Genomic DNA, 24,527 nt, shown 5'->3' on the forward strand with positions numbered 1-24,527 from the left:
GGCAGCACAGAATGTCCCATGGCCAATCTCACGGCCATATGGACCAAAGCTTGGAGACACCGTCATGGCCTCCACGGTAGGCATGGGACGATCATAAGGTGGTGCCATCCCCAACATCCCCATCATCTTCCTCCCCCCAAAAAAGTGTGGGCAGCACCTGGGGAGGTGCTTCTCCATGTCACCTGGAAACACATCTTGGTACCACCTGTGAGAAGCAGTTCAGGAGTCCAGAAGAAAAAAGAATTCCCGGAGGATAAATCAATAAACTGCTCCCAAACACGGTTTTAATTATCATTAGTAATGCAGACTTTGATGGGAGGAAGGAGAGGAGAGCAGCCACGTGCAGTCAGTGAGGCTGGAGGCACAGAGGTGGCTCTGATTTACCCGGTTAAGCAACGCACATTCACCTCCAGTTGTTTGCAGGGAGCAAAGATTGAGAAATGGATTGATTGCGCAAAACAGACATTAACACATTTGTAACCCAAAAAACATGCAAAATACCCCCAACCCCCCCATTCCTGCGGTGACACCCATCAGCTCCTCCCAAACACATGTGGCCGCCGTTGACACGGGTTCAATGCATGCGGGCAGGAGCTGGCAGAGGAGCGGGCAAGCTGCCCCGCCGGGAAGGTGGCCATCTGCCGCAGAAGCTGGGAGGTTTTTTGGAGCAAACCCGCCTGCCTTGGAAACACCTGCCTCGGCCTTCCTAATTCCAAGGGGCTCTTGCCAACGACAGCTCATCTTGGGCATGATCCCCTCCTTCGTCTGCGGCTTCCCCATCACCCCTGGGGCCGCTCCTTCCAAGCTCGCCCCACCGATCCGGCTGGGTGGCTGCTCCTTGCTGGCACAGGCCAGGGAGCATCGCTTCCCTTCTGCCCTCCAGGGAGGCATGCTGAGCTGAGATAGGGATCCGTTGGCTCCAGTGCTGGGGTGGGGAGGCAAAGAGGCACCCCTGAACCACGCGGGTGCCCCCCAAGGATGGGGTGGAGGAGCCCATCTGCCATCAGAGACCTGCTCTGCCAAAGAGCCTGTGGGCACCTCGCACCACAGCCATCCGCCTACATGACTGTTGGGCACCCGTCGCCTGGGCATGCCTGCGGAGGCAGTCCCACCACTCGTGGAAAGGTGAAAATTAACATAAAATGAGATAAAACCAAGAAAAGAGGTATGAGAAAAGTGTTGCGCTTTGCCGGTCGTTTCCAAAGCCCTTTTCACTAGAGCTGCAGTGGAAGAAAACTGATTTTCCTCTGAAGCTTTGTGCAGATTGAGACCAGCAGAGAACTGAGATCTTGCTACCTGCTTGGGAAAAACCAAACTCATAACCACGGTGTTTTGCATTTCATCCTCTGTGGGGCCTGGCAGGACACTCGGGAGAGGGGGAGCCCTGGAGCTCAGCTGAGGGGGGTCCATCCCCGCCACCTCCGCAGCCAGGAGGCCCCCTGCTCCTGCTTTCCATCAGCCTGCCCACAAGGAAAGGGAAGGGGAGATGTGGGGGTGGTGGACCCTCACCTGGACCATCCCTCCCGCACACCTGCGAAGGCGTGATGGGAGAGATGCCCGCTCCAGGTGCCTGTGGTTCCGGGCTGGGAAGAGCTCACGGGGAAGCACTGGCGCTCACCGGGTGAAGCCGAGGAGCCAGAGCCGAAAGGCAGCTCCCCCGGCACACCGGCTGGGCTGGGACGCGGCCGGCCAGGATTTTCAGCAGCTGAGTGAGCCAGCAAAGCAAACATTAGCAAAGAGCTCCCGAGCCGTGTAAACAAACAACCAATTAAAAGATGAAATAAATCTCCCAGGTACATAACCTTTCTATTTAAACACCGGCCAGGCCTGGAAGAGCTCCAGAGCATCTGACCCAGCAATGCCTGTGATCTATCTGCTGAGCTCCTGCAGGATGAAAGTGGTTGAGTTTCAGGGAGTGGCTTTAACTTTTCTGCCATTTTACCCCCCTAATTATATTATTCTTTCTTTCTTCTGTTGGTTTAATTCAGAGGGAAAGCCCCCAGCCCTTTCCGCATCCCCTTCCCCACACGGAGCACGATGTGGCAAATTGCTGCCTCCCTCCCCACCCCGATTCCTCTGCCTCTGGAATAGGACTGACCACGTTGACCTGTTAATTATAGAATTATAGAATTATAGAATTTAAGGCTGGTATAGAGGAAGTGTAGGGGCCAGCCTCATTAATGGAGGAGTGGGAAGAGAAAAGCAAGGTTTTAAATGGGGGTGGACATCCCTGCGGAGAGCTCAGCATGAGGTTTGCCGGGGATGAGGATGCTCCTTCCACAGCAGGACAGGCCATGGGTGTTTTAAAGTCAGAAACGCTGAAGTAGGCTAAAACTGATGGCTCTGTGTGTGGGGCATGTTGATTTTTTTTTATTCCCCAAAGCCCTGTGTTTGGGGAATGCTTATCTTTGCCTTAAATATTCAGGGTGGTTTGGCCTTCACGTCTTATGCTGGCAGGACAGGGCGAGCAAAGTGCTGATGTGTAAACAGAAGCCAGAGAAAACACCAAGGAAAAGCCCCGCATTTGGCAAAACTCCCCTTTAGGCAGGGCGAGCTGGGGGTGTCACCCCATGGCTGCACCATCCTGGAGCATCCTCACCCCTCACCCCTCACCATCTCCCTGTCTCTAACAACAGGGCTGGTGCGAGCAGCCTGCAAACAGCTCCCACCACACCAGCACTACATCACCACCGACCCCTTAGTTGGTAGCCAAAGGTGATGCTCCGTAGCCATGTGCTGGGAGGTGAGGGGTAGGGTCCAGGCTCGGGGCTTCTGACCCACTCCAAGGTGCTTGTCCTGATGCTTGTGGGGGTATTTAATATTAAATATATAATAATTCTCCAGCACCTAGGAAAGAAAACAAACCTGACCACCTGGAGGGCTGCATCCTCCATCACTGAGGACTCAGTCCAGCCCCCTGTGAACACTGACACCACCTCAAATATTTACACTAAAGATTTAACCGTAGTTTACATCCCCTAGAGCTCAGCTAACAGATGCAGGGGACCAGCCCAGGGCTGGTCAGTGAGCCCCTGATGGATGCCCAGTCAGATGGAGCCAGCTCCATCCCCTTGGCATCCAGCACCACAAGCTGCCAGACCCCTCGTCTGCTGCCGGCCTTCCCCATGCAGCTGCTCTGCTGATTCAGGACAGCGGGGACTCGTCCCAGCCGGCTTCAGCACAGCCTCTAATCCCGGGCTTAACTTTATCCTAGGTTTGGGTCCCACAGAGGACAGCAGGCTCCTCCCCGGGCGGAAAGCAGTCAAACACCACCGCCGAGGTCATGGCCGAGTTATGATGACCCTTTCCAGGGATGGGGCAGGCGGGGGGGGATGCACTGTTTTAATTAGGGTTGCTAAATGGGCTTAAATCCATGCACCTGCAGTCTCTTTCGTTGCCCAAAACTAAGCGCGGAGGCTGCAGTGATAAGGACTAAGAGGGGAGCTGGGGAGCATCGCTGCTTTTCATGGCTGAACACTTATTTTCCACCTTGATGTGATGCCAGAGCACCTCCACACCGCCAGCACATCGTGTCTTGGCCATCCTTCATCTCTTATTTTTGGAGAAAGAAAACACTTGCTCAACTCCAGGCTAGAAGCTTTCAACCCTTAGCGACGGTGTTTCATCTTTACCAAAAAGGCTTTTATTGAGGTGCTTGATGTACCAAAGCACCCTGCTTTGCCACGCTACCAGGCTTCCACTCCTGCATGAAATATTTGGGGGCAGGGACCAATAGCAGATGCAGTCTGCTTAAAAGATTAAAATATCTCTGTATTCGGAGGCCAAACACGCAGATGCAGCCTGTGCGCAGGGACCGGTGGTGCGGCTGTCCCCCTCTGGAGAGGGGATGTGGGGAGTGATGCAGCTTGGCCATGCCTGCATCCCTGGCAGGGAGACAGTAGCCCCCAAACCCCACCATGACGGGGATGCTCAGTGGGCCCCAGCTGCAGTCCTCTCCGAACCCCCCGCAACAGATTGGGCACCCACCTCCAGCAGCACCAACCCCACCCACCCCAGGAAGGAATTTATGAGCAGAGACTGGGGAGGGGGAAAAATAGACCAAAGCCAAGAAAACCTGCCCAGACAGGGAAGTGAAAGCCCCAAAGATAGTGCTCCTACTCTTTCACATCGGGGCTTTCAGTAATCACAGCTGCTTTCACTTCTCCTCCGCTCCTCCGCCTGTTCCTCTGCTGGTGGGTTTTGGTTCCTCTCTGCTCCCCCACCACCTTCCCCCTTTCGAGGCCGAGCCTTCAAACCGCTTCAGCTTTTATTTCCAGTTTACAAACCGCAGGGGTGCTGCTGGTTCCCATGTCCCGCACTGGTCCTTGCCTGGCCTCTGAGCCGCGGTCCCCTCTGAGGAGCTGGGGACACAGTGGGGATGGGGGTGATGCTGCAGCCATGCCAGGATCTCCTGCCCTGCGGTGGTCCAGCTTGGAGGGATGCTCTGGGGGAGGAGGGATGCTAGGTAAGGGGAGGAAGAGAGTGATGAGAAATAAGAAGCAGAGCAAAAGGTGGAGCTCTCTTTCTCCATGGCTTTCCCCAGACCTTCGACTTCCCATAAAGCCCCAATAAACACAACTTTTCTTTTTTTTTTTTGAAAGTATCAGTGAACAAAGCCAGGGCTGGAGGGAAGCGTGGGGCTTTGTTCTGCTTTTGGTAATTTTAGTGCCGATGCATGCAAACACTGGCAAAGGGTCAATATTGACTTTCTGCTGAAGCAACCGGCAGGGTTCATTGACTGGAGGCATACGGGTGCTCTGGCTGTGCCAACCTCACTCTGGGCCGCGCCCTGCCTGCACCCTGCCTGCACCCTGCCTGCAAAGCAGCAGCTTCTGTCCTCGCTGTGAAAATCCTTCCAGCTAAGAGCAATTTCGTACCCATGCAAAAATGCTGCCGTGAATAATATCCATCCAGGGCACCTGAGAGCTGAGCTCGCCCCTGGGGTGCGCAGGATGCAGGGCTCACGGGATGCTGCAAGGGCAGGCTGCGGGCAGGAGTTCCCTGCCCTCAGGCAGAGCCAACAGGTTATTCCCAAGCGGAGCAAGGGGTAGAGGTCTGCCTGTGCCTCGGCAACCCCACCCCAGAGCTGGTCTCTCCGATATGCAGACCCACTCCGCACACCTGTGGCTTTATCAGCCACGGTCTCCCCTTGCTGTGGTGAGCAGCAAATTTTGCCGCCTTTGTAAAGGGGCTGCCTTTGCCAGGTCGAGCCGTGTTGACACAGGGGCTGATGTACGTGAGGGCAGTGGGAACCTGCCGGCAGGCAGCCACCAGCTCAGAGCTTTCGCCGCCACCGCCACCACCATCAGTGATGGAAGCCTTGGCACAGCATCGGCTTCCCTGTCCACGCATCTGGCAGACACATGGCACTGCCTGGCAAAGCCAGGGGACAAGGGACAATGCTTCCCTCGCTTGCCACACACGCAAGAGCTCACAGCCGTCAGGGGCTGCTCCCCCAGCATTGCTCTCAGACCTCACACCAGCTCCTTATCCTTGGGGACGCGGTGCAGCGGTCCGGAGGGTGGCTGCAGCCCCGGGAGCGTCTGCGGAGCACAGTCAGTGCTGCACAGCAGCTTGGGTCATAAATTATTTCCAGTTATGAAGCTTGGCTGACCTGTGCCCGTGGAGTTTGCCTGGAACTGTCCCATGGTCTCAAAACTGCTTATTTCGGGAATGAGAGCCCAGGCAAAGCGAGCTGTGCTTTCCTGCAGCAGGGATGGGCCGTTTCCAGCTATTTTTTGGGGCATGTTACCATTTTGCCCCTTTTTACGCCTGATCCCCCCTCTCAGGGCTTCTGCCAGCCACAGGCTGGGCTCTCTACCAGCCACATTCCTTCAGGTTGACGTGGCTTTTCTTTCTTCCCTCATCCTTATCACGCTCGAGTTCATGAATCATATTTCTCCAAAACTATAAACCACCAAAGCAACCTGTGTAAATCAAGCGAGACAGAAAGCAGAGTCAGGCCTGGGGGTTCGGGCCGCTCAGGGGGCACGGCTCTCCTGGGGAAAAGCTCTTCCAGCCACGCAAGGAACCAAGCAAAAGTAAACCCTTCCAGAAAGCTTTTCTTGCTGCACTTGGTCCCCCCAAGGCCACAAATTCTGCTTTCCCTTGTTTCAGTGGGAAGACAGGGCGGCACGCTGCCTGTGCCGGCACGCTCGCCCGCTGTGCCAGCAGTGCTGCAGGGAGGATGGGGGGGATTTTCTGGCTACACCTGCTGCCGGCAGGGCTGGTGCCAGGGGGCTGAGCAGGTCCCTGGGATGCTCATCCTTCCGCCGCCCAGAGCTGGTGCTGCCATCGATAATGTGCCGGAGGCTGCACGCCATCAGTGTGGGGCTAGGAGCATGCCGGGCTCTCCCAGCTTCCGTACCGGGATGTCTTTGCAATCGCACTTCATGGAGCCTGCTTTTCTGAGTCTCCATGTCAAAGCCCATCTCTCTGTACTCCCTCCAGAGAGCCCAGGAGCCTGCAGTCAGGAGCAGATTGCTTTTATCTTAACTGCAATGACTACATGCCTAAAAGTCGCCTTTATTCTTCATCCCCCTGGCCAGCATGAAGGCTTTCTGCTGGTTCTGTCCCCTTTATCCTCTGTTTTCTCCCCAGAGAGTCGGAAAAGCGAGGTACAACGCCAAAGCCAGCATTCCCAGAGAAACAAATCTCAGACTCCATCTGAAGGACAACATGATGTCTCAAGAAGAAAAACCCAAACAGGGTGAGATCCAGCAGGGAATTGGCCCAGTCAGATTATGTCCCTCCCTGCTCCATGCATCTCTGAGCATCTTCAGCCCTTGCATGACTCCCAGCAAGTTCAGAAACCCTGAGCAGCACAGCCTCAGGGAATTCAAGCTTCTAATTAAGCTCAATTACTCCTGGAAACAATTTTTAAACTATCCACTGAGGCTGCTGGCCAGGGCAAGAACACTGCACCTGCAAGTTTTAATTGCAAGGTTGTCACTGCCGAAGCCAAGCTATCAGCGTAGTTGGTGCCAAGGAGTCTGTGCCGAGCGGTGCTGGGTCCTTTGGCACCATCCTTATCGCAGGCCAGGGCAGCTCAGCTGCGTTCTAACACCTCCTGAGCCGGGAAGGCCAGCGAGACAGAAAAACTGATGCAGATAGAAAGCAAAACCACGAGGGCAGAGCCTGTGACCACCACGATCCTTTTGGAACCCTTTCTCCAGCTCTGCTGGCAGCAGAAACACCCAATGCCCAAGGGGAAGCAGAACAGGAGCCTCCATGTGCCAGCAGGAGACCGAATCCAAAAATCTCAGACCACCCCCCTGGCAGAGATAGATGCTGACCTCTCAGAGAGCCCAGGAGATCCCTGGGGCTGCCAATGGCACCCAACAGGGCTGCGGGACCAGCTGAATGTGGCCAGAGCCCCGCAGGGAGCTGGATTTGCAGCTACCCCGGGTTCAGCCTAGGAAGGGAGATGTCAGGGAGATGAGGGCATCACTCCCCTGCTCGCTGCCAGCAGCTGTCTGCAACACCATCCCACCGGGGTGAGACGGTGCTGCCCTGCGCCTGAAGCAGGGGAGGGGTAACAGGGAAGCGAGGTGGGGGCTGATGCTGTGGAAGGCTCTGCAAAGGCCCCCACTTACCAACGGGCCAGTTCAAATCAAGTATAGATGGGTTTATAGCGAGCTCTGCCATGGCCGGTGCTCAGCCTGCGTCTTTCTCAGCACCTGGCTCTGCCGCAGGCGTACCAGGGTGGCGCTGAACAACCATGCAGCAAGATTGGGGTGGATGGGAAAAAAACCCCAAGCCAGCTTTCTGCAGTGGGTTACAAAAAGGTGGATCAGCAGCTCCTTTGCAAACAGCAGCGGTTTGGGGTCTGAGATCGAGGAAGCAACTCTTTTCCACAGCATAATTACTTGCCCATCACTCAAAGAGAGGTTGTGAGTCGCTAGGATGAGGATGGGGAGTAGGGCTGGGGGCTGCAGCACTGCTGAGCCCCACAGCTCACCAAGCTCACCAGCACCTGGCTCTGCAAAAGCAGAACAGCAATCCCACGCTGCCCTAGTCTTGCAATCTCTGTATCGTCAATAACTAGTCTTGTGATCACTGTGTAAACCTTACAGAAGGGCGATCCGCTTCTCAGAGCTTCATTTGGGTATTTTCAGGGAAAATCCACCTGTATGAGCACCCCCACGTTCTCGCTTACCACCACCGATTTGTCACCCCTTGGCACCCATCGCCCTCTCCCAGCACCCAGCCCCGCTGCGGTCGGGGAAGAAAAAACACTTCCTGCCGCCCTACGCTTTCGAAGATACGAAGCAGGCGGCGTCCCCGCTCGCCAGGCAGGCAGGGCGGCCGGCAGCGCCGCAGAGGTGCGAACCCCACCACCCAGCTTGCTGCAGGCAGGTGTCAAATCCGGAGCCCCGGGGCGCAAAGTCACTGCACGCAGGCTCTCAAAACCAGGCGCATCGCAGAGACGTGGCTGCTTAAAGTCTAAAAGTGGGGAGGTTTTCTCACCATTTTCTTTTTGAGTTTGTTCTGCAGTCTGTTCATGTGCCTCTACTCTTGCTGCAGGCTCCCAGGACAAAGGCGTGGGATGGGACAGGCACACAGAATATGCATCTCCCACCCCAAGTGACAGTGGAGAGACTTGACACCTGGGGAGCCAACTCCTGCCCCAAGCACCACTCTCGGAGCCAGACCATCTGGATGCAAAGCAGCACCACAGCACCTCCATCCTCCTCCAGTGCCCCACGGAGCCAAGCAGCAAAGGGATCACATCCCGTTTGGAACGGGGGTAAGCAGCCAGAGGGATGGATGCTCAGAGTCATGCCCAAGCCCAGGCGAGGCTGAGCACAGGAAAGGAGGAGGGCTGCTGCCTTAGCTGAGCTTTTGTCCCAGCTGTTTATCGCTCCCAAGCCAGTGCTGAGAGAAACGGTTTTAAGCAGCATGAATGAAACCGCAACACACAGCAGGTTTTACAGGGATGCTGCCTCAGTCATCAGAGTTTCACGGGAAAGCAAAACAAAAAATCAGTGCATGGCTTAAAAAGAAGAGCTGAAGGAAAAGAAAAAACACACAAGCAGCATCTTGGGCCTCCCCTGTGAACCTGGAACACCCAGAACTGCAAGGGACAGAGAAGTCAGTCTCTGCCTCAAGTAATTAAGCACTTGACACCTCTTGGTGACCTTGGTGGCCAAGTGGAGCCCTGCCGTCCTTGTTCGGTGGCGGCGAGGCTGGCAGTGCCTATCTACTGAGCCTGCACAAAGCCTTGGTTTTGAATCAGGTCCTTCACTTATCACCCCCAGCCTTGTCCTAGAAAGGCATCGTCCCAAAGCACCCTCCCAAAGCCCAGCGACTCATGCCGCAGCAGACAGGGCTTCCCCAGCTTCTCTTTCTGCCACTTTTCCACAGCAAGCAGCCGTGAAGTGTTCCTGCCCGCAGGCTGCTGGCACCTACCCTGCCGTGGGTGGGGACGCGTGCCCGCACTGGTGTGGCAGCTGCTCTTGCTTCAGCCCTCTGCCTCCAAAAAGGAACTCAACTGTTTCTCCTGTTTGCCCTGGAGGAAAGGTGGTTTGAGCACGGGTTTATCCCAACTTATAACACTATCACAACCTGTCTCCAATTAGAAATCACAGCAATTATGCAGAGGATCATTTAGCGGCACAGTTAGTATCTGTTTCTGCAGCAGAGATGAGACAGATAAGGAGCAGTGTCCTCTACAGAGGAGTTTTCTTTGGGGTTTTTTTGGCCGCTGGCTGTGAACTGCTCCCCTCATTCTCTCAGCTATACATTTTTATTGCTGTCCTATATATTTGCAGGACAAAGAATTAGCTCCCTTTATTCAGGGATCTGCAAGTTCTTTACAAGCCCTGATTTAAGCCTCTCAACAAGTCTCAGAGGCAACTCTAGTCTTAGCAGTTTCCTTCCACCTTACAGATCAGCCCACTAAGACCGGTTGCCAGCTCCACGAGACATCAGGTGACCCAGCATAAGTTCTGGATCTAAAAATGCCACGTTACCCAACTTCTGCTGAACTACCAGAGCTTGCGCTCTGCACCACACGCCATACACCTTCTTGCCCATCTCTGGTGCCAGAAGCCAGATGATATGATACCTGCCACCGTTTCTGGAGCAGCTTAAGCCAGCAAACCAGACTCGTAACAGATGAACATTCTTATCAAGGACATGGTGTTTTGACCTGGTATGAGGAACCTTACTGTCAGATTTTCTGCATCGCCAAGTCACGGACTAGGAGGAAGGCCAAGCAACTCCAACCACACAAGATATCCACGGCAGAGCCAGAGCAGAGCTGCAAGGTCGAGTTACAGTTGCAACTGCCAGAACACATATTTCTTTGTAAGTAGGAGAAACAACGTTCACTACAAGACTCAATGGAAACCAAGAAGTATCTCTTCTACTGCCTTCAGTAAGCTTAAAGTAAGATACTCTGAGGATAGGTGGATAGCTTTCACCATGCTAAGAACATGAGCAAACGATACAGGTGACACCACAAAGACTTTACTGGCAAAATACAAAGCTCATGATGATGGTATCGCTACGGCCCTTCCCGTGAGCCACAAGCTCTGCTCAAATGAGGTTCCTTCTGACTTGATCCTCAGAAGCTCTGAGTCCCCAGATCTCTATCAGTGGAAGAGCCAAAAATGGGAAAGTTCAGGAGGTTTTATTTGTGTGGAATAGATAAGGAAAGCAAACATACGCTGATAACCTCTTCCCTTGCGCACAGCAGTCTGAAGGTTGCCCCCATAGGCAGGATGCACATTCTGTACCGAAGGCCTTAAATTTGACTGGGTCTAGTTAAAAATAAACTCTCTGGGTCAGCAGTGCTCTGCTACGGTAACATGTTCAACAGCTCCAGTTTGCTCCCATTCCCCTCAGGAGCGGAATCACATTTCCAAGGAAAGGCGGGACTGAGGGAGCCCTGACTGGTCTGGATGCCTATGGGGTCACAGGATTTCCCAATTTTTTTCAGGCTAGTTGGTTAATTTTCAAGCCGAAAGGGATCATCATAGGCAAAGTTTGACTTCACTCCCTTGGGAAACAGCCACCCTGGCCTTCCACAAGAGCCCAGCCTATTCATTTACTGACTGGAGCACCCAGCTGGGCAGGTATCATTTTGGTACATGGTTGACGTCCGCATCCCTATGCAGTCAACAGATACAAAAGGGCAAAGGCTAATTCGGGGACTAGATAGCTACTTTCAGTCAATTTTTTCCCCACCTCTGCTAAGAAACTTAAGCAGACACAATGATTTAGCAATGTTGTCACGTGCAAACACCCCCCAGAGAAGCTACAAGAGGCAATTCTTCAGGAGCGGAATTAAAATCTCTACTACTAAGCTCCTGGAGGGGAAATGCTTTTTGGACAGTGACTCCTGCTGGAAAGGCGAAGCCAGCACAGCTACAGACCAGGCTTGGGAGAGCAGGGGTGCCCCCACACCCACATACTGGAAAAGGCTGGCATTATTCCCATCACCTAGACTGGCACAGCACTCTCCGCTCGAGCAACTCCTGGGAGAACCACTGGACCCGAAGTACACTGGCAACTCCTTCTGCAGCCTCCTCAGCAAGGAGCACATGTGAAACACGGGGGGCTGAGTGGCCCAGTGGAACGTTACTCCCTCTCTGTGAGATACCACAGAGTGTTCCCACACTAAAGCAGCATGTTCTTGGCTTTGGTTTCTGAAAGTCTGCAGTGATGTACCACAATTCAGTTTGGCACCAGCTGGAAGACAAACGTTTCACTCCTTCGGTTGAAGAGCACGCTATAGGTATGCATGCCACCTCGACTCAGCTTCCTGTTGGTTTTATCTTCAAATCATCAGGGAGGCACACAAATACAATTTACATGCCAAATCATCAGCTCTGCGTTGGCAAGTCCCGTTCTTCAAGGATCCTTTTCACGCTCTCCACAATGGTCCACACTTCTGCCATGGCACCTTGACCTGCAGGATGACAGCAAAACCACGCGGTGAAATCCAGGTCTTGCCAAGATAGCATGAGGCACGTGCTTTCCCTGTCCGTCTCTTCTTCACACACTGTGCTGCTGCGGAAAATTAGATGCACAATGGTGGCGCAGCACAGCCAAGCTCACCAAGTGTTTCCTCGTGACTCACCCAACAGAAAGCAACTGCGGAGGCCAGAGGATCTGCTCAGGCCACCTGGTTCTGCAGGGGTTTTGTGGCATGGCAGGATGCCATCAGGGGAGGACAGCGAGAAGAGTATTCATGCTAACTTAGCTTGGCTCACAACTCAGAAGTCTAAGGAGGAGCGCAAGCGCCTCAGTCAATGGAGAGAGGCAGGAAACCTCAAAGGCAACTCATATGACCTTAATAAGTACCTCATGTTCTGAATCGTCTCCAGAAGTGTCTGCATCTAACCCTTGACCGCACAGGGAGTTACTATCTTAGCTCACACTGCCCTGGGAGCAAACGTGGAAAAGTGCCCCCAAAATGCATGTGGGTAGCAAAACACCCTATTTCACCTCCTTTCTCCAGTGTAAACAGTGTTCGGTATCTTTTTGAAATGGACTTTGCCTATAAAAAAAAAGACTTGCTTAATTCATACCATTCCCATGACTCTGCAGTTAGACTCACATTAGAGAAAGCTGTCCTGGATTCACACCAGCTTGAACCTCGGGAGTAATTCTTGGAGAAGACCGAGTGCTGGACAGAACAAAATGTAAAAGCTTTTCCTTTCAGACTGGTTAGCTGCCAGATGAACATCTAATCTACACTGTGCTGTTGCTTCCCTCTGAAATACTTCTAAAACTTAGATTCATAATTTTAAGGCCAGAGATCATTAAATCATCTTGTCCAACCCCGTGTACCGAACGCAGCACTTGGAACTCAGTCCATTCACTCCTGTAATTTGCTTGCGGCTGAAGAAAGATACTTCTCTCACCAGCACTTGTTTCCATTGAAAGACTGAAAAGGAGTCTCTATTGATTTTTGTCCTGCTCATTAATTGTCCCAATAATTTAAAATATGTGCCTTATTGGTCATCAGAAATCAGTTCTGGGAAGTTTTGTTTTCCTCTTTTTTTTTTTTTTTTTCCTGGCCTGCTTCCACAGCTGGGTTAGCAAGTGCACAGAGATAGGGGGGCAGGCAAGAACCAGAGGGGAAGGGGAAAGGCCATCCTGACCAGCAGGGAGAGGTGCCTTCTTGTGGGCAGATCCAGGGCTGTGATCTGCCCACACCCTCAGTTTTCCCGTACAGATGAGCCACCTAAGTTTTGGCTGGGTCAAAAGGTGTTAACTGGATATAACTGAGGATTTGTGATGAAGAACGATAGTTTTGGAAGGTCAAGAAAATTGGGCTTCCCTGCAAAGTAAGACTCATTCTCCACTCTGCTTTTTGCAGACCTGTAAATCCCAGGAGGTCTGAAGCATCCTCTTGGAAAAGCTGCAGGCAGATTTGGGCCCTTCTGATCTAACCTCGAGGAGAGGCGTTGCAGCTGACAGGTCCTGCTAAGTAAGAGAAATTCCCTGATTGCACAGTTCAGCAGAGCTACACCCTTCAAGAACATTTCCAAGGCCCTTCTTTGTCCTCCACCACCTGCTTCCTCAACATCTTTGGCAATTCACAGCTGGATTTTTAGGTTTAGCAGAGGAAAATCTTGCTAAGCAGCCTGTGACAGCACAGCTCATGCCTACAGATAGAAGTCTTCCAGTGTGCCAGGCTCTACAAATCCAGCCAAAAATAACGAAGATACCAGCAGTTTGGAAACATTTCTGCAAAGGCAGATTGTTGCAGGCCCATGTGTGGCACAGCACCTCTCAAAGCTCTCTTTATATTGTGGCACATGGATATCATCAAGGCCAACAGCCTTGGTAGCTTACATCTAACTATCCAATCAAGGAAACATTTTCATTGTCAACTCAATTTGTTATTTTAACTCTCTTTTAGCCAGACTCTATGTCTAAACCCACCCATTTACTAAGAAAAATTAATTAGGCAATGCTTGTAATGCAGAAACTCAGTGACAGTCAGGATCTGGCCCATTTCAGGTGAGACCAGCCACATCAGTTGAGGAAGATAAACCTCTTCTGTAGCAAGACAAACCACAATGTCAACAGACAAAACTGGTGCAAACTGAATCTCTTTTCTTCTGCACCAGATGCGTGAGCTTTGCTACCTACTGTTTGGATGGAAGCTGGGCAAACCCCTGTGTGGATGAAACCCACAAAACTGAAATTGCTGTGGAAGAAGAGGCCTTGGTGTGAAAGGCTTGAAAAAAGAGGGGAAGAGAAGAAAAAGTCAGTGGTGGAGACTGTCTTGGGTCTTCAGAGACCTGGAGTCCATTACTGCTGTGCTGGTTTTGGCTGGGATAGAGTTCATTTTCTTCATAGTAGCTAGTATGGGCTACGATTTGGATTTGTGCAGAAAAGTGTTGATAATTCAGGGTTGTTTTTCTTACTGCTGAGCAGTGCTTACACAGAGTCAAGGCTTTTTCTGCTTCTCCCACTGCCCCACCAGCGAGTAGGCTGGGGATGCACAAGGAGCTGGGAGGGGACACAGCCAGGACAGCTGACCCCAGCTGTCCAGAGCGATATTCCATACCATGCGGCGTCACGCTGAACAAAAACACTTTGGGGGGAAGGCTGGCAAGGGGGTCACTGCTCGAGGACTGGTTGGGCATTGGACGGTTGGTGGTGACCAACTGTCTTCATTTGCATCACTTGTCTGTCCTGGGTTTTATTTCTCTCTCTCAGTTATTTTCCTTTTCCTTATAATTTATTATTATTTTATTTCAATTACTAGAACTCTATCTCAACTCACAAGTTTTTTCACATTTAACCTTCCAATTCTCTCCCCCCATCCCACTGAGGGGGAATGAGCAAGCAGCTGTGTGGTGCTTAGTTGCTGGCTGGGGTTAAACCACGACAACTGCTTTGCCATACTTTTCCTACATACTGCCAGGAAAGTCCTGGTGTTTGCCAACAGGAATATCTTGTTGTGAATTGACTCACAAGCACAAGTGGAGTCCAGTCACATGTGGGTACTACTGCCCCAGCTGTTCGTACCATCCCTCTCCAAGGCTCCTTCAGGAGTTTGTTCTCACAGCAGAGACAGATGAACTGCGTGTGAAGCGGCTCCCAAATGACTGCTGGTGGAATGAGGTAACTCCCAGTCAGTGCTGGTTTACTTTGCCATTCTGAGCGACAAACCACAGCAATGCACATGCTGCTTCTCATGTGGCTCACATATCCCTGTCGCAAGGGTGGCACCCCCAGGAAAGGGGCAGGGCTGAGCAGCAGAAGGTGGAAATCACGTTCACCATCCAACTCTAATCCATTTGTGCTGGTGAGTCAACTCACATGGCCCTGGTACATCTCAGATCCCCGTCTGTGAAACAGGGATGACAACACCACAGCTCTGCCTCAGGTACATGAACCTGCAAGAACAAGCACATGACCCATTAAAAGGCACTCAGCTGCTTACTACAGGAATAGAGATCCTGCATACATGTGCAAAAAGGGAAAAAATAAAAGACAAAAGAAGCTATGCCAGATGGCCTTTCCACTTCTGCCAAAATGTTTGCGCAGAACAACCTCTTTTGGGCATTTTCCCTTAATGTTATTACAAGTACGTAAGAAATTTGATGTAATCAGGTCTAAAATCCCAGCGGAAGCATAGTTGTCCAGGATATTTCAACTGATGCCTGAGTTACTTGACTACACTTACCTAACTGTAAATATTTCTCACTATTCAGTTCCAAAACAACACTCTCTAGAAGCACTGCACCTACCCAAGAATTCAGAAACTAAGCCAGCCCTAGAATTTAACCATGAAAAACATTTTAACATCCTGTCTTCACTACCGACTGTGTATTGAACTATCTGACAGAGTGGTTAAAATTCTGCTAGAGTTGGGGTTGTTAAACAGAAGTATGAGTATACTACTGTGCAGTGTGTCTAGAACTGGGTGACATTTTACAGAAAGTTTGTCCAAGAAAATTTTGACTAAAACGAATCCATTCATCTAAATTGCTTGTCTAAAACCCCTTCTCAAAAACTTTCAAAAGTCAAAATACTTCCATTGAAAACAGCTCCTAAAAAACAAATGAGACCGTTTTAGTAGTATGTCTTAGCACTGCAAGTTAAGTTTTTTGAAGCTGAGCATGACAACTGTCCCTACCCCGCTCTTTCACTTCACAGATAAGTCTGATATCAAAACCCCAAATCAAAACTCGATTGGGAAGATTAAAAGTAACCCAGGCAACAAACAACAAATGTTAAATGCATGCCCTGCTACACCCTCAGCCACGTCTGCAAAGCACTTATTCTCACTGTCTGCTCTCAGGGATAAGATATTATCCTTATGTTAGAGATGAAGAACCGAGGCATGATAAAAACAGCCCACACTCACAGTAGAGGGCAAGGTCAGGACACCCAAATCCCAGGCTATTAATGCTCACCACAAAGCCTTCCTTCTCTTTGATCTACTCTCTGCTTGAATGAGTTATTTCTTTTAAATATCAGGCCTATCTAATGGCTCATTTGAAAGCCTGGTTTGGATGGTCTCTTAAGACTACTTAAAAATTAATGAACAAGAATAATAGATATCAGCTAGCACAGGGCAAAGCTTCAGTTTGTTTCTATAAAACGCTGGCAGTGAGCACCTGCTCCCTGCAGTTCAACAGGCCATACAGCAAAAGAATGCACATCCCTTCACAACAAGAGCAGCACTTGTGCAGGAAGAGAGTCAGAAGACACACAAAAGGACTGACCTTCATCTCCACACACTAGTTTCTTCACCACACAGGGGATCTCTGTGTAGCCAAAGCCTTTCAGCTGCTCCACCTGCTGAGCTGTGATGGGATGCTCCCACATGGCCGTGTTCATAGCAGGGCAGAAGAGCAGAGGTTTGCTCAGATCCCAAGCACGGATGACACAAGTCTGCAAAAGAAGCCAAGACGGGTTGTCTTTGCTCATTCCTTCTCATCACTTCGCTGCACAGAAGCAATCTCCCAGCCTGGGCGTCATTGGAGGGCCAAACGCCTCAATCTGTCAGTGCAGCTGGACTAACCCACAGACAGACCCACAGGGCTGATACTAATTTGTATTACATTCCAGCAAAGCTCATCACTGACAGGCAAGAAAGATGAGAGGGGCTACAAAGAGGATAGATCCCACCCTACTCTGGCCTGGGGCCAAGCAAGCAGCCCAATTGCTGGAGCAAACCAAGCTGAAACACGAAGAGTGCAGACTGCCAGCCCGTGTGGGAGACCGAGAGAAGCTGAGGGGTGGCCACAGATCATATCATAAAGAAATCCCCAGGCAATACTTCAGATAAGCCAGCTGCAGAGCTGAACACAAAAAGTTGGCAAGTGAATCTTTTTTAAATGATATGCCAACTGGATCCATAACTCCTCACCAGGGAAGCACTGCTGCTTCCAGAATATAAATAGAGGATAACACGAACACATCTGGGCTGTTGCAGAAGATGCTGGCAGATTACGAACCACCTAGCAGCTCCTGCATGCTACAGGGAATCATATCTGACTCCTCATGAATACAGAACTTCCAGATAATCCAGTATCACCTCATCTCCCTAAAAAGACAAATGCTGACTGCTCTCAATGCAATCTCCATCAGTTTTCCTAGGCCTAGCAGCATTTAAATCATGCAAAGGGAGCTTCCCAGGTAGCCACAGCCCCTGGTGCAGGGTCTCTGCTCAGATCACCGAGTACTTACAAGAACCCTGCCCATCCTTTTTTACGCCCTATGACTTGAACCCTTCCCAGCACAGGAAAGTCTGCTAGAATCTGTTCTAACTTGCCAAGCAGCACCTCCAGCATTTGCTTGCCTTTGCTGGAGCTACCTCTTCCCTCCACAAGCTCTCTGAAAAGACTGGCAGGTGTTTGTGAAGCCACGCATACCTAACATCCTTCCTGAGCTCTTCCCTCTGCTACCACCATCACATCTATAGTACCAACCGGAGCCAGCAGGAAAAGACATTGCTCTTGTCCCTCCCACAGCTCTTTCTGGCTTCTCTGGGATCTCCAGTGATCTACTCATACAAATAAGAGCTGTTGCTCTGGGTGTATTTTGTTCATTTATATGCAGTTCCTCTTACCTGAACAGCTAAGGTGGTCATGCAGGGCTCCCTGGCCAGAGCTGATGCACTGCCCTCCGTTCCTAGTTCTTGCATTACTTGCCTGCTTGCATCACTGAGGGGCGATGCGCCACAGCAGCTTTGCAGATCTGCAGCTCCCTGGCAGATCTTTTGGGTGGTTAATGGTTATGCCTTCCCCTAATCAAGACCTAACACCTGGACACAAAGTGTTCAGACCCACTGAAGGTCATCATCACCTAGCAGAGAAGCACACTCTCTTTTAATACACTTTTTGATCAGCCTTTGAGCCAGAGCACTTTTAATACCAGAAAAACAAGTCTGAACAAGCCAAATCCCCTGTAGCTGAAACTGGAAGGTAAGTAATTGTGAACATGTTTGAATTTCTGTGCTATGCAGTTAGGTGAGGGAGGAGGTGAGGTAGCAGGAAGTAAACAGTTTTATCTGATCTCACAGGTGTCTTTCCAGATTGCATCTAAAAAATGCAGAGAGAAACCCAAAAGTTAGAGCAAGGGGGTGGGTGTGTGTGTGTGCACGCGTGCGTGTGTGTAGGTAGAAAGAAAAAAATACCACCCATCAAAAAAATCAAGAGAGATAAAGCAGGGACTGGGAAACAATGGAAGAGACTGACAGAGCCAAGAAGTGGAAAGAGATGTAAGCCAGGGAAGGAAAGAACGACTATTTGAGAAGGAACAGGGGAACGATACTGAAGGAAGAGAGAGACAAACACACAAAGTGAGAGCAGAACATGCAAATCTCACTGTTCTCGATGCTGCAGAAGCACAAGAGTTTCCATGAAAGAAAGGTCAGACAGTCTAACACTGGGAGGCGAGAGAACTGTCAGGCAGAGCTCTGGTTACTCACCAGCAGGTTGTCACAGATGCCATTTGCAAGCTTTGCCAGCGTGTTTGCATCAAGAGGTGCCACCAACATAAGGTCAGCCCACCGCCTAAGCTCAATGTGCAGGACTGGGTCCGAACGACCTTTCCACAGCTGCGGATGAGACAAGATGCAGATTATCAAACCCTCACAATGACCACTGTGAACAACAGGCACTTCATCAATCCCACCTTAGTAACCACCACGGAAACTTAAGGAGAAAGAATTACTCTCACATCAAGCAAGACCTGACAGAACGGGGAGCCAGGGACTGCAGGCACAGTGCTCCCTTTTCCGATTCCCCCCACCTCCTCCAGTGAAGGCCGTCTTGCAGCTACGTTTCGGAAGCACGCCTAATGGATGGCATTGACACACTTGGTGCTCTACAAATGGGTATCCTTTCCACACAAAGACCATTCACACGTCCAACAACCACAAATATCAACTCACAGGAAAGAGCTTTCCCCATCCACTTCCCATTCTTATCATCCCTCAGCTTCAGAATTGTCCGTAAGAGCATATCTGAGCGGAGGAAAGAGCTCCATCCTATCAGCCAGCTGAAGCCAGACAGGATGAAATCAGGGGTCACGTTTCCTGAGGAAACCATGTGATTTATAGGTTCTGCATTTCTTTGAAGTGAACTGACCACTGTCTTTTAACAAGGTATAGACCCCTAACTGCACAAGTCACTTTCAATTCAGATGTGCACCCCTACACATACTCACAGCAGCAAAGTAAACCCTCCTAAGTACAGTAGGGAACAGTCCTGTTGGTTTTCTCTAGGATGGATGAAGTTTAGCCAGCTGAGTACCTTCCTCCTCTCTTGGCTCTTAAGTGAATATTTCTATTTTCACAAAAACTCGAAGTTGCTCAGGAGAGGCCTGGTCTTTTCATAAGAGCGCAGTTAACTGGGAAAACGTCAAGAGAAGCAGCAAACAGCATCAGGTGCTTAATCCCCAGAGGACACACACAACCACAGGCCAGCAAGAGGCACATCAGGGCCACAAACTGTTCCTTCTCTGAGTCACTGGAAACCACAACAAAAAGACAGCATCCGGAAAGCTGGTGCTTCCTAACACCTTTCCCAGCTCCTCCGCTCATTTCTACGTTTTCTAGAAGCGCTGAAAATCATAGCTTTATTTTCAGAGTGAAATATCTCACAAACAGATGCTAGGCGGGCTTATTTCCCTGGCAAGACGCTGGAACAGGTTGCCCTGAGCAGCTGTGGCTGCCTCATCCCTGGCAGTGCCCAAGGCCAGGCTGGATGGGGCTGGGAGCAACCTGGGCTGGTGGGGGGTGTCAGTGCCCATGGCAGGGGGGTGTGACTGGGTGATCTTTAAGGTCCCATCCAACCCACACCATTCTGTGATTCCCATCCTTATGTCAGAACAGCATGTTATAAGGGTTCCATGCCTGCTTTCAGTGTGCCAGCAGACCTCAAAGCCCGACTTGCACCCCTTCTATCACGCCACCAAGGATTCCTCAGAAATCTCCTAGACCCGCAGGAAAGCTTCCTGGCCATTGCCATTAGCCTGCCTCTCTCCACATAAAAGTGATGCTCACATGGGAGAGCATTAGCAAGACACTGGTAAAGAGCAGACCACCTTGTACCCAGATCAGTACTGTAAAGATAAAACATACAGAAAAATAAATGTTAATGTTTATACACTCTTCATACTCAGGGACTCTCAAAGCATGTCAGCAAAACTGTAGTGAAGAGAAAAAGCCATTTTACAAGGTCTAGAGATGTTCACAGCCCTGACAACTGAGGTATCCCTTACTGGAATGGCTCTTCCATGTATGCCCACGAGCACAGATGCAGATACCTCTGAGATAATGTCCTGGTTTGGCTGGGACAGTTAATTTTCTTCTTAGTAGCTGGTACAATGCTGTGTTCTGGATATAGTATGAGAATAATATGAGAATAATGTTGATAACACACTGACGGTTTTAGCTGTTGCCAAGTAATGCTTACTCTAAATCAAGAACTTTTCAAGTTTCCCATGGTCTGCCAGTGAGCAGGTGCACAAGAAGCAGGAGGAAACACAGCCAGGACAGCTGACCCGAACTGGCCAAAGCGATATTCCATACCATAGAATGTCATGCTCAGTATATAAACTGGGGGGAGTAGGCTGATTGCTGCTTGGGGAGTGGCTGGGCATTGGTCAGCAGGTGGTGAGCAATTGTGTTGTGCATCGTTTGTTTTTTTTCTTTTGGTTTTTATTCCTCTCTCTCCTTTTCTTTGCAATTATTATATTTTATTTCATTTCAGTTATTAAATCGTTCGTATCTCAACCCGTAAGTTTTACCTTTTTCCCCAATTCTCCTCCCCGTCCTGCTGCAAAGGGGAGTGTGAGTGGGTGGCTGCGTTAGTCTCTGGCTGGGGTTAAACCACAACAGACAAACACTACTCCCAGCAGGAGAAGCTCTCTGACTTCCAGCCACGTGTCATACTGGTGCACGACATATCCAGGTACTGGCCTTCCTCTGCACCACCACACCAGGGTGGCCCTACCAGCACAAGGTCACCCAGCCAGACACCAGGCTGAGTTTTAAAGCAGCGTGAGTAGTTTTGCAACTGTCAGCGATATCTGCAGATTTAGAATACTTAGCATTAAGGAGAATTAAACTGTTGCATTCGTGACAAATATGACTCATGACAAGCACCAAACACCCTCACTGCGGCTCTGCAGCGGCTTTCTTGACATTTCCTGACACTGCTCTCAGAGCTGCAGATAGCAGCTGAGCACAGGGTGGTGAGAGACCACTTCTACCCCCATAGCTTGCTGCAAGTCTGCTAGGGCAGTACAAAATCCTCCGGTACAGCCAGGGCAGCCTTTCTTTCCTTCCTCATTTACAGCATGGTTGGAATCACATTCTTTGGAAGACACAATTCAAAAGACATATCACTACAACAAAGAAGTAAGCATTGGCCCAGGATTAAAAAATAAATAAATGGGGTCTCTTGCACAGAAACATAGAGGAGCACTTTTGTTTGCTGTTCAGTGCTTGAACAACTAAGTGAATCCCCCAGGGAGCCTGTGTTTTTTCTGAAGCAACTCATTGCCCTTCTGGAAGTAGAAGGCACAAGTACATGACAAAAGTACTTGAATTAAAAGACGTGTGGCTAGTGAGGACAGGACAGAAGCCCTTGCAGTCTCCTAAGGAAGAACCACTCACCTGCCATTCATCTTCGTCGCTATAGAGGGTGACAGGAATCTCCTGGACATCATAGAAATGCTTTGCTCTCTCAGTAGTGACCACCTTCACTTCGAGCTAATCAGAAAAGAAAGACAGACCAATGGTTAGATTTGTGGACAATCCTGTAAAGCCTGCAAAGATTCTGAAAGCTATGTGCATTCTCAGAGGACCTTCCCCTATTCATGGTTGAAAGGCCAGGACACCACAGGTATTCATGAGAGCCAAAGACTCATTTCATGCCACCCTAAAATGGGCAGGTGATTAGTCACTGCCTGCTGAACACGTTCACATGGCCAGTTCACAGCGGGGACAGCGGAGAGGACAGAGCAGGTCAGAACGAGATGCAGTTCTGCACAGAACTTCAAAGAGACAGTAAGAAGCAGCAAACCAAAACTCTGTGAAAGATGTCCTTTAATCTCAAAATATGCCTGCCAAAGGGAGCAGAAGAGCATCTTGCCTCAGTGGATTCCCTTAACCACAGCACAGAGGACTGTCGAGGGGTGGCATGCCTACACAGCACTCACAGGATCACTCTTCCCACACTTGCAGCCAAGAGGAAGTTCTGTGCCAAGGGAAAGCACAGTGCTGAGTGATCAAAAGAACTGCTGAGGGACAAGCAGGTTAGTTGGGGCTCAGCCCCACCAGTGCAAAGCAAGCCCGCCTCTGCTGCACAAGCAAGAGCTGCTTTTGAAAACATAGAATTATTTATTGGTGAAACGGACCACCTTGTGCACCCCTCTGTTGCTTTCTGCCCCTGCCTCTCTCTCTCTCTCTGATCTCCTGGGGGGAGGTAGCTGCAGATTACTGGATACTGCTTTTTAAAACCGTGTTGATCAGATTTGCTCCAGCCAGGGTAAAAATACCAGAAGCAAGTCAGAGTTGTATCTTCCAGCTATCTGTCCTATCAGGGTAACAGGGTAAGACATTGGAAAAAGGAAAACATCTATGTAGGTATACTCAGAGGGTTTCTGTGCAACCAAAACAGTAACCCAGCAGCTTCCACAAAGGAAAGAGAGGCTGGGGCAAAGTATATGAAGGTTCTCAGAAATCTGAGATAAACCTGCCTGCCTTCTTGAAAGCCAGTGGAACCTTCAGTTAAATGGTATATACTGGGGAAACCCTATCATGTTTCTTCGATGTTTATTTGACATGCACACTTATGAGGTGCTAAGGTACCCTAAGACATGAGAACCTTTCATTTCCCCCCGCAGAAATCTTAAACAGAAAAAAGGGTTTTCTCCCTAGTTTCTACTCGTTGCATGACCTGCTCAAAGCTGTAGCTCTGACAAATGTCACGAACTGCTGCCTGGCACATGCAGTGAACCAGAGGTGCTCTACACACCCCAGGATCAGCCCCAAAGCAGAGCCAGTGTTGGAGCAGCTCTGCATGCGCTGATCACCTGAGCAGGACACAAAACTGTATTTCCAACTGCAATTCCTTCCAAGGATGTACCTTAAAATCAGTCAATAGACAGGCGAACACGCAGGGGGGAGCGTTCCGAAAAGACTGGTAATGTGGAAGACGCACCTCAGGCCACCAATTATAGTGAAAAATAACCCTTCTCACTGTTATTGGCCATTTCCAACCACCATCTGCTCCTTCAAACAGTTCACAGTGCAACCCACTGCGTGGCTCTATTAGCCCAACAGAGACAGGGAGAAACCAACCTCACCAACAACTCATTCCTGCTAGAAACTGTGGCCTGAGGTACAAAACTGATGAAGTACTCACTCTGTGCACTCTTGCTAAAACCAACTGCTGAAAACCTCCAACCTCCAAGAGGCTATCTTCAACAGCAGCGGTTGAAGTGACAAAACATGTTAACCTATCTCCCCAACACTATCTACTGAACTGGGAATGGAGCAGTGTTGATTATCTGCACCCTACATGACTAGAATAACAGCTGGGAGTAGTGGAAAATCCCAGCCTTAGCACATCATGGTCTTTGGTAATTTTACCTATTTCCTGAAGAAAAAGTAATGGGAAAATATAGCTGCACCTAACACCAGTATTTGGTACTATATGGTTGGTTCGTTGCCTCTTCTAAACGTCTGCTCTTTTTCAGGTGACCCTAACTTGGAATCACAGCTGCACTTCTAGTGCTTTCAAGTGTGAAGATCATATTCACAGCAATCGACCGTATTGTTTCCATACTAACCTCACCTCACAGGAAGCTGTTTGGAGCCAAGCAGCAACACCCACAAAGGTGCTAACGCTGCGCTCTGCTATGCCATGGGCTTCAGTGAGGTGTTAACCTCGCAGTCTGCAAACTACTATTTATTTGGTGATTTTAAAGAGCAATGTGCAGTTTAAGGGGCACGTCTGCTCTCTGAAATGGTACCAGTAGGCCAGGTCTGCACCAAAAGTTTTCAGCAGGAGTGTTTGTTAGTGGTGTTC

At 50.2% G+C, this 24,527-nt stretch overlaps 1 protein-coding gene across 9 annotated transcripts in view; it reads right to left on the minus strand.

The window, feature by feature from the left end:
- Positions 1-264: 264 nt before the first annotated feature.
- PPCDC (phosphopantothenoylcysteine decarboxylase) overlaps positions 265-24,527 on the minus strand; it is a 29,606-nt gene continuing 5,343 nt past the window's right edge. For 3 of the 9 annotated variants that reach the window (XM_056346388.1, XM_056346387.1, XM_056346386.1), the window contains 4 exons: positions 22,109-22,204; positions 18,914-19,042; positions 16,704-16,872; positions 265-4,461 (listed from right to left, as the gene is read on the minus strand). In XM_056346388.1, the coding sequence (XP_056202363.1) occupies positions 4,268-4,461; positions 16,704-16,872; positions 18,914-19,042; positions 22,109-22,204 (588 nt within the window). In that variant the 3' untranslated portion in view covers positions 265-4,267. Of the gene's footprint in view, positions 4,462-10,616; positions 11,918-14,943; positions 15,369-16,703; positions 16,873-18,913; positions 19,043-19,378; positions 19,648-22,108; positions 22,205-24,527 lie in introns of those variants that run through there. The other 6 variants (XR_008823010.1, XR_008823008.1, XR_008823009.1 and 3 more) reach the window with 6 other exon arrangements.

This window comes from Falco biarmicus, chromosome 7 (genome assembly GCF_023638135.1).
Source record: "Falco biarmicus isolate bFalBia1 chromosome 7, bFalBia1.pri, whole genome shotgun sequence".
Lineage (NCBI taxonomy): Eukaryota > Metazoa > Chordata > Aves > Falconiformes > Falconidae > Falco > Falco biarmicus.